We start from the raw sequence: 14,472 nt of genomic DNA on the forward strand, positions 1-14,472 counted from the left end.
AAGCACATTAGAAAGACCTGGCAAAGGATGGGGGGATACCCAGGGCATCCCCACCCACTCAGAGACAAAGAGAAAGAAAGGATGGGGGAGAGACGGTGGGAGGGGTAACTGGGAAGAGCCACTGAGAGGGATGTAAAATGAATAAGTGAAATAAATAAATAATAAAATAACTTTTCGAAAAAGGAAAGACCTGGCAAATCATTTAAGGCTGACATTGAGATGCAGAAAATTGAATTACGGATGTGATCTTTATCCCTCTGGTAAATCAGTGGCTGAAACCCCTGAATTTCCAAGACATAAAGGCAAACAATAAGTGATTTCGCTGGTGTTTGAATACTTCTTTATTCGTTTTCACAATGCCTATGTAACCACAAATGTATTTTCTGTACTGTAGGGTGGAGTTTGTGGCTGCGAGCAGGGGTACACAGAGATAATGAGATCAAGTGGCTTCCTGGATTACTGCATGAAGGTACCCGGCTCAGAGGATAAAAAAGCTGATGTGAAAACCTTCTCTGGGAAAAACCGACCTGTGAACTCCAAGATTCATGATATTTTTAAAGGATGGTCTCTTCAACCTCTTGACCCAGGTGTGTTTCTGCTGTGAATAAGGGATGCTAATTTTCTTCCGGTGAGCTTTTACAGTGGAAGGGATGGAGGGAAGGAAGACAAGAAGGACAAAGGACATGGTTTAGCTCAAGATTTCTCAGATTTGAGGGTTTTATGTTGTGTGGTCCTTTTTAAGCATAAAGCGTTCTCATGGATGCTTATTAGCCTGTCAATCATAGTCTGAGAGGTAGTGAGCTAGGAACAAGGAAGTGTCTTGGGAAAATGTCTTTTACTTGTAAATTGTTGCTGCTTCTATAACTGGATTTGTGCATTTAAATAAAATTAAAGGAGAAAGTGGAATAGAATCATAGAAACTGACAGGAAATGCCCATAGACCTGTTGTGATTTTAAAGGCACTGGGGAGGTGGTAAGGAGACCCAGTTTTTAGAGAAGTGGGCCATTCAATATTGTGGCTTGAACCACCTGCTTTCAAACAAGCATGACTTCATAATGGTTCTGTCTTGATTCCTTTAACTATAAAAATCAGTGCAATGACCCACTTTGCAGGATTGTCCTGGGCAAGGCCAAACATCCAGCCTCTAGGGCTCAGAAATTAATGTTTACCATGAACAGAAAAGAAAATGTTCTGAATGCATACTAAAAGCCATCAGCCTTGTTGGAGAGAGTAAAAAAAACCAAACCTGGAAGCATCAGGTAAATTCACCAGGGGCACACCAGAAAGTGACAGGGGTGAGTTTTGAGACGCAGGTGACTAAGACTCTCATGTGCCGCTTTGTGAGGGACAAGCATCTCTGTGCTCCTCACACTAACCTCTTTTCCAAAGTGAGACCCTTCAAACTAGCAGGCAAGGCCACAAAATTGACAGGGAAGACAGACAAACCTTGAACAGATAAACTTTCTTCTGATCTGAAGCCTTGGTTCATCTCTAAAGTTCCATGGTCCCACGTTGAAATGAAACAAAGCCCAGAGCCCAGATACAGAGGATGTGGGCAACCCAGTGGGAGAAACAGGTTTATACACTGGCTTCTCAGAAAGAGCATCCCATCTGATTCCAACTTTGATCCCCTTCTATGCCAAAAGTACTTTACAAATATTTGAGCTTTAAGAGCAAAGCAGGGGTAGATTTAAATAGGGGGGGAAATGATGTGACATGCGTACTTTTCATCTCCGTAATTTCAGAATAAGGTTACAGTGAATGAATCTCCGCATAGACAAAAGCAATCCTTTGCCAGGCTGTGTGAGTGCTACACTCACCTTTAACCTCAGCACTCAGGAGGTGAAGGCAGTCAGACCTCAAGTTTAAGACCAACCTAGTCTACAGAGTGAGTTCCAGGACAGATAGAGCTACACAGAGAAACCCTTCTCAAAAACCAAAAACACAAAAACAAAAGAAAAAACAAAAAAAAAGAAAGGAAAGAAGGAAATAAAAAGAAAGAAAAAAGGATGAAAGAAAAGAAAGGAAGGAAGAGAAGAAAGAAAGAAAGAAAGAAAGAAAGAAAGAAAGAAAGAAAGAAAGAGAGAGAGAGAGAGAGAGAGATCCTTAATCTCTAATCTACAAAAAGACTATGGGATCTAACTAAAGTGCCAACAAGACAACAATGTGTGGGGAGAGGTAAACAGATATATGTGTCAATGTATAAATAAATAAAAAATGGATGTGCATAAGTATATAAACACATGCAAAAATGTATATGCATGCACACACATAAAGATGTATAGACACATACTCTGTGTGCACGTATGTATGTATGTGTGTATGATGTATGTATGTATGTATGTGTGGATCTGTATGTGAAGATATAGCAACACTTCAGTGTGTGTTTACATGTGCTGTTCCAGCACATGATTGTATGTGTTTTCGTGTGGTGGGACACATGTGCTTGTGTGAATGCACATGTGTACATGTGTATGGAGAGCCAAGGCAATCATCGAGTGTATCCCTCCATTGCTCTTGTTAAATATTGAAGCAGCAGCTCTCAGCTGGACATAGAGAGTGCATTCAGCTAGTCTACCTAACCTGCTTGCTCTGGGGGCCTTCTGTTTCTGATTTGCACACACTGGGATTACAGTCAGGCCAGCCACCATGGCTGCCTGGCTTTTATGTGAGTAGTAGGTGTCTGAACTCCAGTCCTCATAGTTGTGTGGTAAGTGCTGTGGCCATAGAATAATCTCCCCCAAAACACGTGTTAGCCTGATCGGTTTAATGGCAAGAGAGCATAATCTGAAGCAGCCCTCAGGGGACACAGAGGCTGTCATAATATGTTTAACTGCCACATGTTTCAATCTGAAATTTCTCTCAAGAATCCATCCTGCACATGCATACACATAAGAGTACAAACAGTCCCTGTTACAAATGATCTCGGCTTATGTTAACAAATGAGCAGAGGCATCTGAGATTCCATAAGTGGAACATTGAGAAAGCATGAGTGTGGTTGAGCTGTGAGATGCCGCCCATGGATACACTGAAGTGAGGTAAACTAGGACTATCAGCAATCCACCGACACCAGGGAATAAAACCAGAGAGTTGCAACCGAACAACACTCATCATCCAGGTCCTATTTCTAAAGCTATTTTCATTCATGTGCTCATGTGTGTATTCATATGTGCATTCAGATGCCTACCCATGTTCATCAAAACTGAAAAGATCCACAGACATTGGAATAGGGATAGCTTCCATGAAGAAAGTGAAGAGTTACAGAAAGATATTTTCACCCTGCATTGTTTTAAATAGTTTGAACTTTTAGTTTCATTATACTGCTACAAATGTGAATTTATATATTACATTGATTGTTAAATTCACCCCCAAAATAGCCTTCTGACCCACCACGTTCATCTACAGTGAAATAAAGCACTAGGCCATCTCGGAGTCTGAATCCTTAGGTCCTATGTTAGGAACATTCTTGCTCAGATCACCAATGTAAGAGCTCAGAATGGAGAATTTTGTCACCCGTGTTTCAGAATAATCACTCTCAACCTTTTATAAGATGTTTATGACCACAGAAACATATAATTTCACTGAACCTCTTTCTCAAGTGAGTCTCTAGTTGAGGCTTGAAAAAAATGTAGTGACTTGCAGTGCGATTTAACTGTGATGTTACTTTAAACAAATCTTTTGCAGTAGATTCTGGTGGTTGTCTGTCCCATGCAGACCTCAGTGTCTCAGACGTGCTGCAGTTGCACTGTGGATCCAGAGTTCGGCGAATCTGAATCCCTGAGTATAGCTTTCACAAAGAAACGCCATTCCTTTGGGATGCTAACAATTGCCTTTGTCAGCCCACTTACAAACCTGGTTAGCCTCATGCTCACACTAAACGGAGGGGAAATTAAATTGCCAGAAACAATTTCTGTCATATAAATGAAAATCCTAGTTCACCTAAAAATATATTTTACATATAAAAAGAAGTCACACATAGACCATAATATTTACTTGACTACTAAGTTTCATTTAACTGCAGTAGGTACGAAATCTAAAAGAATGTTTCCTTCTGCACATGGTCATAAATTTATAGTATTATAGAGATATAGACAGGTAGAAGATTTATATGATAGAGATATAGAAGATGAGATATAGATATATATTAGATACAAATATAGATACATATATAAATATATCTCCCACAGAACCCAGCTATGTACTGCCTATGTCCCCACATGGGGACATCCACTGTAGTATGCTCAACCTACCAGGTTGACCTATAGCCTTTAAACGAAAAGCCTGACCCTCCCTTTCCTGCATCCCCTGTTACTAGCGCCTCAGGTGGGGTGGGGCTCTGCTCCCCTCCCCATCCCCACTGGAGTGTTGATTGGCTTGCTCTTGACCAGCTGTGGTGCAGACAGCCGCAGCTGCCGGAGTTCCTGGAGTTAATAAAAGCAGAAGTCCTGTCCTGTCCAGAGGGCACTGTTCTAACAAAGTCCTTGCTGACGTAGGGACTAGTCCCATCTGCCCCCTCTTCCATGATGGTCCCTGGATTTGAGGGAAGGGTGTGGTGCAGATAATCCACTTGATTTTTTAATTCACCTAATTTCACTCAGCAGAAAGCGCTACTGAAATGTGAATCCTAGACTTCTTTCCACTCATGTTAAAAAGAAAAATCAGAGAAATGTGGTCATCTTTGTGACTGCAGGGTTTTTGCCCTTGTTCTTTGTGTTGTGAGAAACTCCGGTGGTGTTCTTATATGGCAGGTTAGACTTCCAGCATCTTCGATCAAGTTCGAAACTCCTCCAGTCAACTTGATCAGTTACCACATCAGTTGTCTGTATATCACACTGGGAGTGGGAGCTTGGGTTACATATTTCTGTTTTTATTTTTACCTTTTCTCCTTTGCTGTCATTATTCTGTTATATTTAACAGCAATCACCAAACACAGACATCTGGGAATTCAGGCGAAGGAGAGATTATTTGGCCAGAAAATGTATTTACTGCAATGCAGTTACAACCTTACAGTTTTTGTATGTTTGTTCATTTCATAAGACAAAGATAACCTCAAACTTGTATTAACCCTTTTGAGTGCTGGGATTATAGACCTGTCCCCCACCACACTGAAGTAACAACCGAATGTTTTTAATGGTTACTTTGCTAAAAATTAGAGTGGTATAAACTGTTCATATCTAGAAGGTCCACACCAACTGGTATAGTGTTGTATAATTTATTTTATTTTTTAAAATTATTTATTTTATTTTTTTCAGCTTTAGAACAATTATACCATGTCACCATCCTCCTTCCAAACCATCACATATAGCTCCCCTCGCTCTTTTTCAAATTTGTGACCTAATTTTCTATTAGTTGCTGTCACAATTACCTCTAGTAAATAATCTGCATTCTTATGATACTCAGAAGAGAGTACTGTCACCATCAGATTCCTTGGGAAGCTCATAGATCATCCCAAAACGTGGCTAAGTTCTGCCATTGAGTGATCAGCTAGCTTAGGGATCCATTTCAGGCCTAGAATTAGTCGTGGGCTCTTGGTCAACAGACATTAGGTTAGAGTGTGTGTGTGTGTGTGTGTGTGTGTGTGTGTGTGTGTGTGTGTGCTTTCTCTCCTAAATGCTGGCGACTTCCGTGTGCTAGCTAATGCTGTTGTGTTACTTCTGTCTTCAACAGACGGCCGAGTAAAAATTTGGGTTTATGGCGTTTCCGGTGGCAGTTTTCTTATCATGATCTTCCTAGTATTTGCTTCCTATCTTGTTTGGTAAGTACCAAAGAATGAAAATCATACACCCTGGCTTTCATTTTGGAGAGGGGGGAGTGTTAAAATGAAAGGATTTCCAGAAAAAGAGATCAACAGTTGGAATATGGGACCTTTGCCAATACTGGTGCCACTTGATAGCACATTCTTATTTGGGTTTTGGGTAACATTAGAAGATATAAAAGACAAACCATGGCTTGGCACTTGCGCACTTAGCGTTTGGTTTGGGATACAGGTTTACCATCGTGTACATAAGGCATCTCCTAGACACTGATGCCGACTTCTGCACCCAAGGACCCAAATTAGTTACTGTTGAGTGTGGCCAGGACTTCTCCACATACATTAATTCCCCCAGGTAATTCTGATCTGTTGCCAATCTGAGAACACAACTTTAGATAATCCTAGATATAAAATTATCCTTAGTTATTATCAGTTCTTAATCTAGCCTGTTTTGAAAAGTTAGGGTGAATAAACCAGTTGGTTCCCCCTCTCTTGTTAATGCACTTTTAATAACAAAGATAATATTTAAAACAGCTACGTCTAACTAGCTGTAAGTTCCAAGGCCCCTGCTTTACAAGTGACTACTAGTCCTACTGCCTACTCTCTGGAAACTCTAATTAGTGTATTGCTATTATACAGAATACATTTTAGTTGACGAGCTGTTCTGAGACTACATACACATAAATAAATTTGAATACTTTAAAGTATGTGAAGAATATATTAGCTTCAAAAGCAGCATTTTCAAGGATATTTTTTATGAGATCAAAGTGCTATTGGTGTTTTTTTTTTCCTTCCCAACTGAGATATTTATATTGCTCATCTGTCTCATAGAATATTTCTTGAGAATTTTTATCCACATTTTAATCTTGACGCAAATATATATATTTATCTTCAAATTCTGTTTCCAAGGCTACACAAACTTTTAAATCTTTACTTTCGGTCAGTCAAAATTGGTGAAGAAAATCAGATGACTTTTATCCCTCTTACTACCTGTAGTGACCAAGATTGAATCCCTAGAAATAGGATTTCTACTCAGCTAGTATTTCCAGAGTGTTGTAATAAAACATGCCATCTCCAGCAGTCACCAACCCTGTGAGGAAGTGACTGGACCAGCTTAAGTGTTTCAGTTGGTAAGTTTGACAAGTGCTGTGAACATCTAGTCACAATGAACAAATGTGAGATTAAAGGCTCCCAGGAGTTTGAGAGTCTTCCAAGATGCCTGCCTCCAAAAAAGGTTAGAAAGCAGGACATTCTATAAGTCATAGTAGAGGATCTAAAAGTCACCAAGGTATATAGGACAATGCTCTTCACGTTGCAGACAATAAGGTTCCAGACCATTGGTTGGCCAGACGGCAATATAAAAACAAATGGCTTCCTCCATTCTAAGAGTCTCATCCCCAATCTAGGTTCTGTTGTTCCAAGAACACTCTTATACCTGAGAAATTAGAAACTAGCATGTAGTTTTTAATATATATAGATGTAAAAAATTCTTGTGGAACCATTAATATTTTTTTCTCCCTTTCCTACAACTTATACACTTTTAGACTGTAGTCTAAAATGTAGTCTATTTACTCCCAGCAGCAAATATTTAATAAGACTGTATGTAACACCAAGCTCTGGGATTCTCAATTCTGGTAGTAGGATATTTTTTTACCAATCCCCTCCTCTATCCTTATGTCTGACTCTGTCTTTATCTCTGTTCTGTCCCCCACTCCGTGTGTGTGTGTGTGTGTGTGTGTGTGTGTGTGTGTGTGTGTGTGTACCCACACGCACACGCTCATGCATTCATGTGTCTGTGTCTATATCTGTGTCTCTGTATCTGTTTTGCTCCTCTCTCCCTCCCTCCTAAGCCTTATTAAACCAGGATGATCTAAACTCAGGTTAATTCTCTAGACTCAGACTCCTAAACACTGGGACTAGGGGTGTGCAACCATGCCAGTTCAGAAGATCCAATTACAAAATACCAGTAGAATGTCTCCCTTATGTTTCCGGGACCAACCTGCTGCATTGCATAGGAAATCCACACTTGGGTTTAAACATACTTTCTCCTTCATTCTATGGCTACATTAGTCTTTGTAAAACACAACTCCAATGATCATCGTCTCACCTCTCTTCTTCAAGCCGTTAGTAATGTCACAGTTTACTGATTAAGTCAAGTCATGTTTCACTGTCTAGCTGAATACCTAAAGTCTTTCATAACCCAAACCCAAACGACTCTCAATTTCATCTTTCGCTCTTCCCTGGACCCTGGCCTGGCTAACCTGTATTATACAGACCCTAACGTTTGTCTTTATTATCTCACAGGGCTAAGTGTCTTTGAAAATTTGGCCAGCTTAAATATTTTTTCCTATTTAGATTAAATAAGAAAAAAAATCTACCCAAGTATTTGATCACTTTGCCTTATCATATACTCAGTTCCAAAGCCTGTGTCGTGTATTAATATTTAGCTTAAAAGTATTGGCTTCTCTTATCCATGGTAGTAACAGTTTGATGCAGCATTCATGTGCACTGTTACGCCTGCTACTCGATGATCCCATCAGTCCCTCCATTGGCAATCAAGCCTACTCTTCCCTCTACTGTATTTATTTCCACACACATGGTTGAATACAGCATCTCTGTGGATCTGTGCTACTGTTAGAGACGTTTTAGGCCAAACGCCAACTCTGTCTATTCATATTTCTCAGGCTACTGTGCTTGTCCTATGTGGTTATTTACATTCTCCTTTCTAAATAGCAAAGTTATTTCTCACAGTTTCATCCTCTTGACCCCTTTATCAAAAATAAGTTTTACCAGCTATTGGCACTTAACCCACATTTCCAACAAAACTCAAATGCTGAGCTTTTTTCTTTTCTAAGAGCCTGGGATGACCTGTTTGTGTCTGCTGCCCTTTGGTGTTCCCTTCATGCTGACTGTGTACGTGCTGGCATAGTTATCTTTCAGCAGTCTACAGAGCCCCGAAGACCTCAGAGGGGAGACTATGTTCACTAGGTTTTATAGATAGATTCTTTTACACCGCAAATTTGAATCATTATCAATTGAATGCCTAGATAAGTGAATGAATGAAAGATTTGATTAGCAGAAAGGATTTTTGTTTTAAGATTTTACGGTTTGTGGAAATGTGAAAGTCAAGTATTTTTCTATCAGGCATAGAAATACTGCATGGAAATGGTTGTCTTTGATCCCCATGATTGTCTCACAATATTATTGTTATCATTCCTGTTTTAAGGAGTGGTTAGCTGAAATACTGTTTCTTTGGTCACATGGTTTGTAGAATCAACTCTGGATTTGGCTAACTCTCAAATCCAGACTGTTCCTACATGTCCTCTGCCCTGAGAAATCCTGCAGGTTTCTCACATACAATGTGATGTCCTAGGTTTTCACCTTAGACATCCTACATTTTTACAGGTGAGCGAACCATAGCCCCAGAGAGACATGTTCTTCACTGTCTCAAAGGAGCTGCTTATACCCAAAACGAGGTTTTCCTGGTAGCTCCATCTGTCAAATGCTTGCAGGAGCTTTAAAGGATGACAGTTTGAAGATGTTATACTTTCCACCAAAATAAAAAGTTTATGGTAAGAAATTTCTTACCATATGCCAGGATCTAGGCTTTTATATGTTAACTGAAAGCAATCTATAATAAAACTTTGGTGGACTTCTGAAAAATGCAAGAAAACAGCTTCCCTAAGCACTGATTTCCATGGTGACCTTCTGAGTACTTGCCATCAGTGTTGGAGATTTTGAAAGGTTCCCCTTCTCAGGTTCTCCTGGGACTAAACACCAGATAATGATTTGCTCAAGTTGTCTCCCAGGTGAGCTGGTGATTAACCTGGACATAGTGCCGAGAAGGCACTCTGGGTAACTGTGTCCATCCCAGCAACACATTTGGCAACAGACTCTCCATCCACAGTTGAAGAGTGCTATCCTGTCTTCCAGAGGTTTGTCTCTCAAAGATAGCTAGCTGTCTGATTAAAAATGTCTCCTGCTTCCATCAAACAATGCAATGTCAGCTAGCTTAGGATTGTTCCTTGTGGGTTGCATTCCAAGACCCTTGAAACTGTCAACAGCTTGCCTGTCAGTCTTCTCTCCTAAATGAATGCATTCTTACCCTTTGCTAAAATGCTGATATCCTTAAAAGAGGTCACTGTTAAACATTGACAGTTCCTCCAGCCAGGACAGCAGCATGGTCTTAGGCTTCTTGTGACTCTGTAAGATGTCCTGGCAGTCCAGAGCACTCTGTCAGGCTCAATGGGAGGAAAATGTGTGAGGGGGTGGATGCTGGATGGGCCCTGGTGCTGACAGTTTTGGCCTATTGGTAGCCCTTTATGGTTCCTGGTTTTGCTTGAGGGAGAATGGTGATCACGCTTTTTCTAACACAATTTAGGAAGGAAAAAAGGAACAAGCAATTATCTTAAAGAAGGCATGTTCCAATGGAGCAGAAGAAAAGGGAGCCAAGAACTCCAGAGACAGACCTCTTAACTGTTGGGTTTTCACACGAAGGCCACATACACCCTCCCCCTTTAGGAGGCTTTTTAACTGGCGTAGGAGTGTTGTCAAACCACAGCTGCCCAGGGATCTGTGTTCTAGACATCCCAGATTGGCATTAGAGAGGAATTTCATTTGTTTTAAACACCCCAAACGTTCTCAGATCTTGCATATTCATAGTTAAGACCTTTGGGCTTATAGTGTTCATGGATTACACACTATGAGATGAGTGACAGAGAACAAAGTTCTAATCTCAGTGACTATCGGCTATCATGATATACTGTGTGTGGTCCCCAGCCCTCCGTTGTCTCAGAGGTATACACTGTGCTCATAAATCTACATATGGACACAGACATAAAAGCCTCCATGCACATTTTGAGAAAATTTTTCCAGGCCCCATTCATAGAGCCTAACCAAGTTTACATGTCTCCCAGGCAAGGATTTTATCTCCTCATACAAATCTAGTCATTGCCATTCCTTGTCTTCACTCCCTGGGGCGCAGATCTCATTTTTCCTTACCTAAGAGCATGTAGCACATGCAAGATAAGGAGAGACTGCCAAAGCCAAAGGCTCTCCAAGTCTTGGGCCCCTACTTATTCCCTGTTCTTTCACACACAGAGGAGTCAGGGGGACATCTATAACATTTTCAGAAGAAAGGTGTCACCTCCAGGTTAAAGGCATTGACCAGCATCCCAAGAGCCCTGTTTCAAGCCAAGTTTATTATCTGTGATAGGAGCTCACCCAGGTACAAATAAAGCCTCTGAAATATACTTATGATTCAAAAGGATGAGGTTAAATTGGATGCCAGTCAAGTAATTATGCAATAGAGCTCTGAGAACTGGAGAGAGCCCACAAGGCAGAGTATCCAAAGCCTGAGCTCTCTCTGCAGAAGATTCTAAATCAAGTTGCTGGTTCCCCTCAGCTTCTCTGCCTGGAAGCTGTTTGCCTGCAGCCTGGGCCGAGCACTCAGCAGATCCTCAGTGGGAGACCACTGCATGCCAGGTGATGGGTGAGAGCCTCCAAGATGTGTGGTTCCATCCAGTAGAATTTCAGAAATCGATTTTTATCTCTTTAGCTCATATGGCTTGCTTCAGATATGAATCAGGAAAAAAATTAATCTTGCTCCTTAAATTACAATGTAGGCATGTTAAATTGGGAAATCCTTCCTATAACTGGTCCTGTCAAACTCTTCATCTTCAAATACGTTCAGATAACAGAAAATGCACCACTTTAACTGCTGGGTGGAAGAAGCTAGACACAAAAGCCACAGCTGGTAGACTCCATTTGTATGAGATATTCATATCGAGAGATGTGTGGAGGCCAACGGTTGATTAGCAGTTGCCAGGGAACACAGGAGAAGAAGCAGGGGACACTGTGCTGTGATGAAGATGCTCCCTTGACAGATGCCAATGACAGAAAATGACACAGTAGTAAATCCTACTGCTGCCATTTCTAAACTAAGATGTTTCATTTTAATTTAAATTTCGTCTGGATATAAAATCCAATTCACTTTTTCCAGGCAAAGGAGAGTGTTGCTTCTTACAAGTACCTCCCTCTCAAAGTACTTCTGGGATTTATTGAAAGAATAAATACCATGGACTGACCCAGGGCTCCAACTGCATATGTAGCAGAGAATAGAGTTGGGGCATCAGGGGAAAGGGAAGCCCTTGGTCCTGCCAAGGTTGGAACCCCAGTGCAGGGGAATATGGGGGAGCAATAAGGGGGTTGTATAGGGGGAATATCCATATGGGGAAGGGGAGGGAATGGGGGCTTATGAACAGGAAACCAGGAAGGGAAATTATCTTTGAAATATAAGTAAAGAAATATATCTAATAAAAAATTTTTAAAAAAAATAAAGAATAAATATAAAATGCTCAATCTGCTTTGGATTAAAATGAATAATAGGTGTTAGTGTATACTATATACCATAGCAATCTGGGAAGGGGAGAGAGAAAGAGAGAGAGAGAGAGAGAGAGAGAGAGAGAGAGAGAGAGAGAGAGAGAGAGATCCCCGATGAGGACAGAGTAGAAGAGAGCTAGCCTCTGAAGATATGACAGAGCCAGGCTTCTAGGGTAAAAAGAGCACTTGTGGAGAAGAAAAGTAGATGACAAAATTTCAGTTATAAATAAGAAAAAGAATGATGGTATATGACGGCTCTCCAAATGATTTGGCATACTGGGCTCTTGATGTGTAGGAAAAGTAGTCTCCCTCTGTAGGACACAGTCGCCATTCACGGATAAAGTGGGGTGAGGATGTTTTTACCTACAAAGGGTGAACTTGTTACAGTGGGTTGACAGGCAAATAAATAACAGTTTTCAGGCCAGAGCAAGGCACAGGAGTCTAGCTGCTCCAGCTGCTTAAAATGTTAAACATCTGGGATGCGGAGGTCATGGTAGCTTAGGAATTACTGAACAGCAGATGTTCACCTCCCTGTGTGTAACAAAAACAAATACAGAAAATGAGTAGCTCTTCTCCTCAATACACTAAACCTTTTTTTTAAGATTTTGAAAAGGGGGTAGCTTATATTTTAAAAGGGTTAAAGTGAGGAATATAGGCATACACCAAGAACCCTGTAGTTTCTAATCCTACTGTCTACATATACCCTATACTATGGGCCTAGTGAAGCTAAGCCTGGAGTCAGCTTAGCTTGGGAGAGTATGAGCTATGAGGTTCACACAATGGTAAGCCTTCCCACAGTGCATTTCTTCAACTATATCTCCAGTAAGCATATACTTACTGATAAATGAGTCATTTCTAATTTTCCCACTTGAATTAAAGTCTTCAAGATTGTCTTTGGCAGCTGAAGCAAAGTGCTGTTACCTTTATCTGAAAACTCTTTTTCCCTTTGCAGCAAGAAGCCAAAACCACATCAAAGCACACCTCGCCATCAGAAGCCACTGACCTTGGCCTACGATGGAGACTTGGACATGTAACTTGAAAAAAGGAATCCAAATGTAGACATCAACTGCTGCCTTAAATGCTTTCTCTTTTGTAGCTCTCAGACTTCTCAGTTCTTTGAGGAATCTCACGATGTGATATCTTGGGCAGAACACAAATACTACAAAAGGAATAGTGCCCCAACTTCATTGGGACATGGAGTCAAGGATTACTGGGTCTGCCATTTTGTTTTCAAATTGTTTGTGGGTGTGTTTTGCTTTTTTTGGTTTTCCCAAGAGGCCTGAAAACCTTTCTCTTCCTGTTTGAAAATGAGAGGAAGAGAACCTGAAGGGTTTCACACAGACTTGAGTGAACTTGATCCTCAGAGGCATTCTGACAATCCACGGGAAAGTCCAATCGAGGCATTTACTGTAAATGGCGAGTCTGACACTGTATTGTTACGCACTATATTAGTGCAGAGTCCTTATTCCCATACTGCAACATGAGTTTCCTAGAGTTTACATTGGTTCGAAAACTTACAAATTGGATTGCCTATTTTCATGAACACAGAGCGAATGGGTTGCCATTTCAGAAGTTCTCTGAGTTTTTACCTTTAAAGAATGCATCTTATTTTGTAGCCAGGGGATGATGGCACTTTTGTGCGCTGCATCTGTTGAGATAGGAGAGTGTGAGTTCCTGGACTAGAGTAAAATGGGTAGGTTCTGGGTGAAATGTGTCCTGGGTGTTAGCAGTGAAGTTAGGTGAATGTACTGGGGCGTGAGGTAGACTATTTGATAACTAAAACTGTATTTTAACAAAAACTTAGCTGTGTAGATATAGCATTGAGATCACACACAGTTGTAATTCAGTTTAATGTTGACCAAAATATGCTTTTGTAATTTCAATTTTCTTATCTGAATATTTATAAATTATTTTGACTTTAATTATCTGACCTCATTTAATATACATTGAACACCGATCCTGTTTGTAGCGAGTCTTGTTTTTATAAGGTTTCAATAATATCTCAAACAACACATTAAAAAGCTGAGACCATTTTATGAGCTAATCCTTTGTAATCCCGGATGTTGGAAGTAAGAAGGTGCCATTGTGTGCTATGGATTTGTCTTTATAACAAATAAAGTGCTCAAGAGACTGTAACACTGCCTGGTGGATATTTATTCACTTTCAAAGCCCCGTGCTTTGACAAAAACAATTTAATACTTATTTCCCCCTTGCCGCCATTTTAAAGATTGATGGATGAAATCACTGATAGAGAAAATGAAAGCCCAGTTTCTCAATATTATCAACTGTACCAATACACAGGCATCAATCACAGAGACTGAGAAACATGGAAGGGAGA

General features: G+C 40.5%; 1 protein-coding gene across 1 annotated transcript in view; it reads left to right on the forward strand.

Moving 5' to 3' along the window:
• Positions 1–14,270, forward strand: part of Thsd7b (thrombospondin type 1 domain containing 7B) — a 902,908-nt gene extending 888,638 nt beyond the window's left edge. The window contains 3 exon segments of the mRNA NM_001191669.2: positions 395–587; positions 5,669–5,756; positions 13,087–14,270. Of these exon segments, the coding sequence (NP_001178598.1) occupies positions 395–587; positions 5,669–5,756; positions 13,087–13,168 (363 nt within the window). The 3' untranslated portion in view covers positions 13,169–14,270.
• Positions 14,271–14,472: the final 202 nt, after the last annotated feature.

The sequence above is a fragment of the Rattus norvegicus genome, chromosome 13 (assembly GCF_021556685.1).
Source record: "Rattus norvegicus strain SHRSP/BbbUtx chromosome 13, alternate assembly SHRSP_T2T, whole genome shotgun sequence".
Lineage (NCBI taxonomy): Eukaryota > Metazoa > Chordata > Mammalia > Rodentia > Muridae > Rattus > Rattus norvegicus.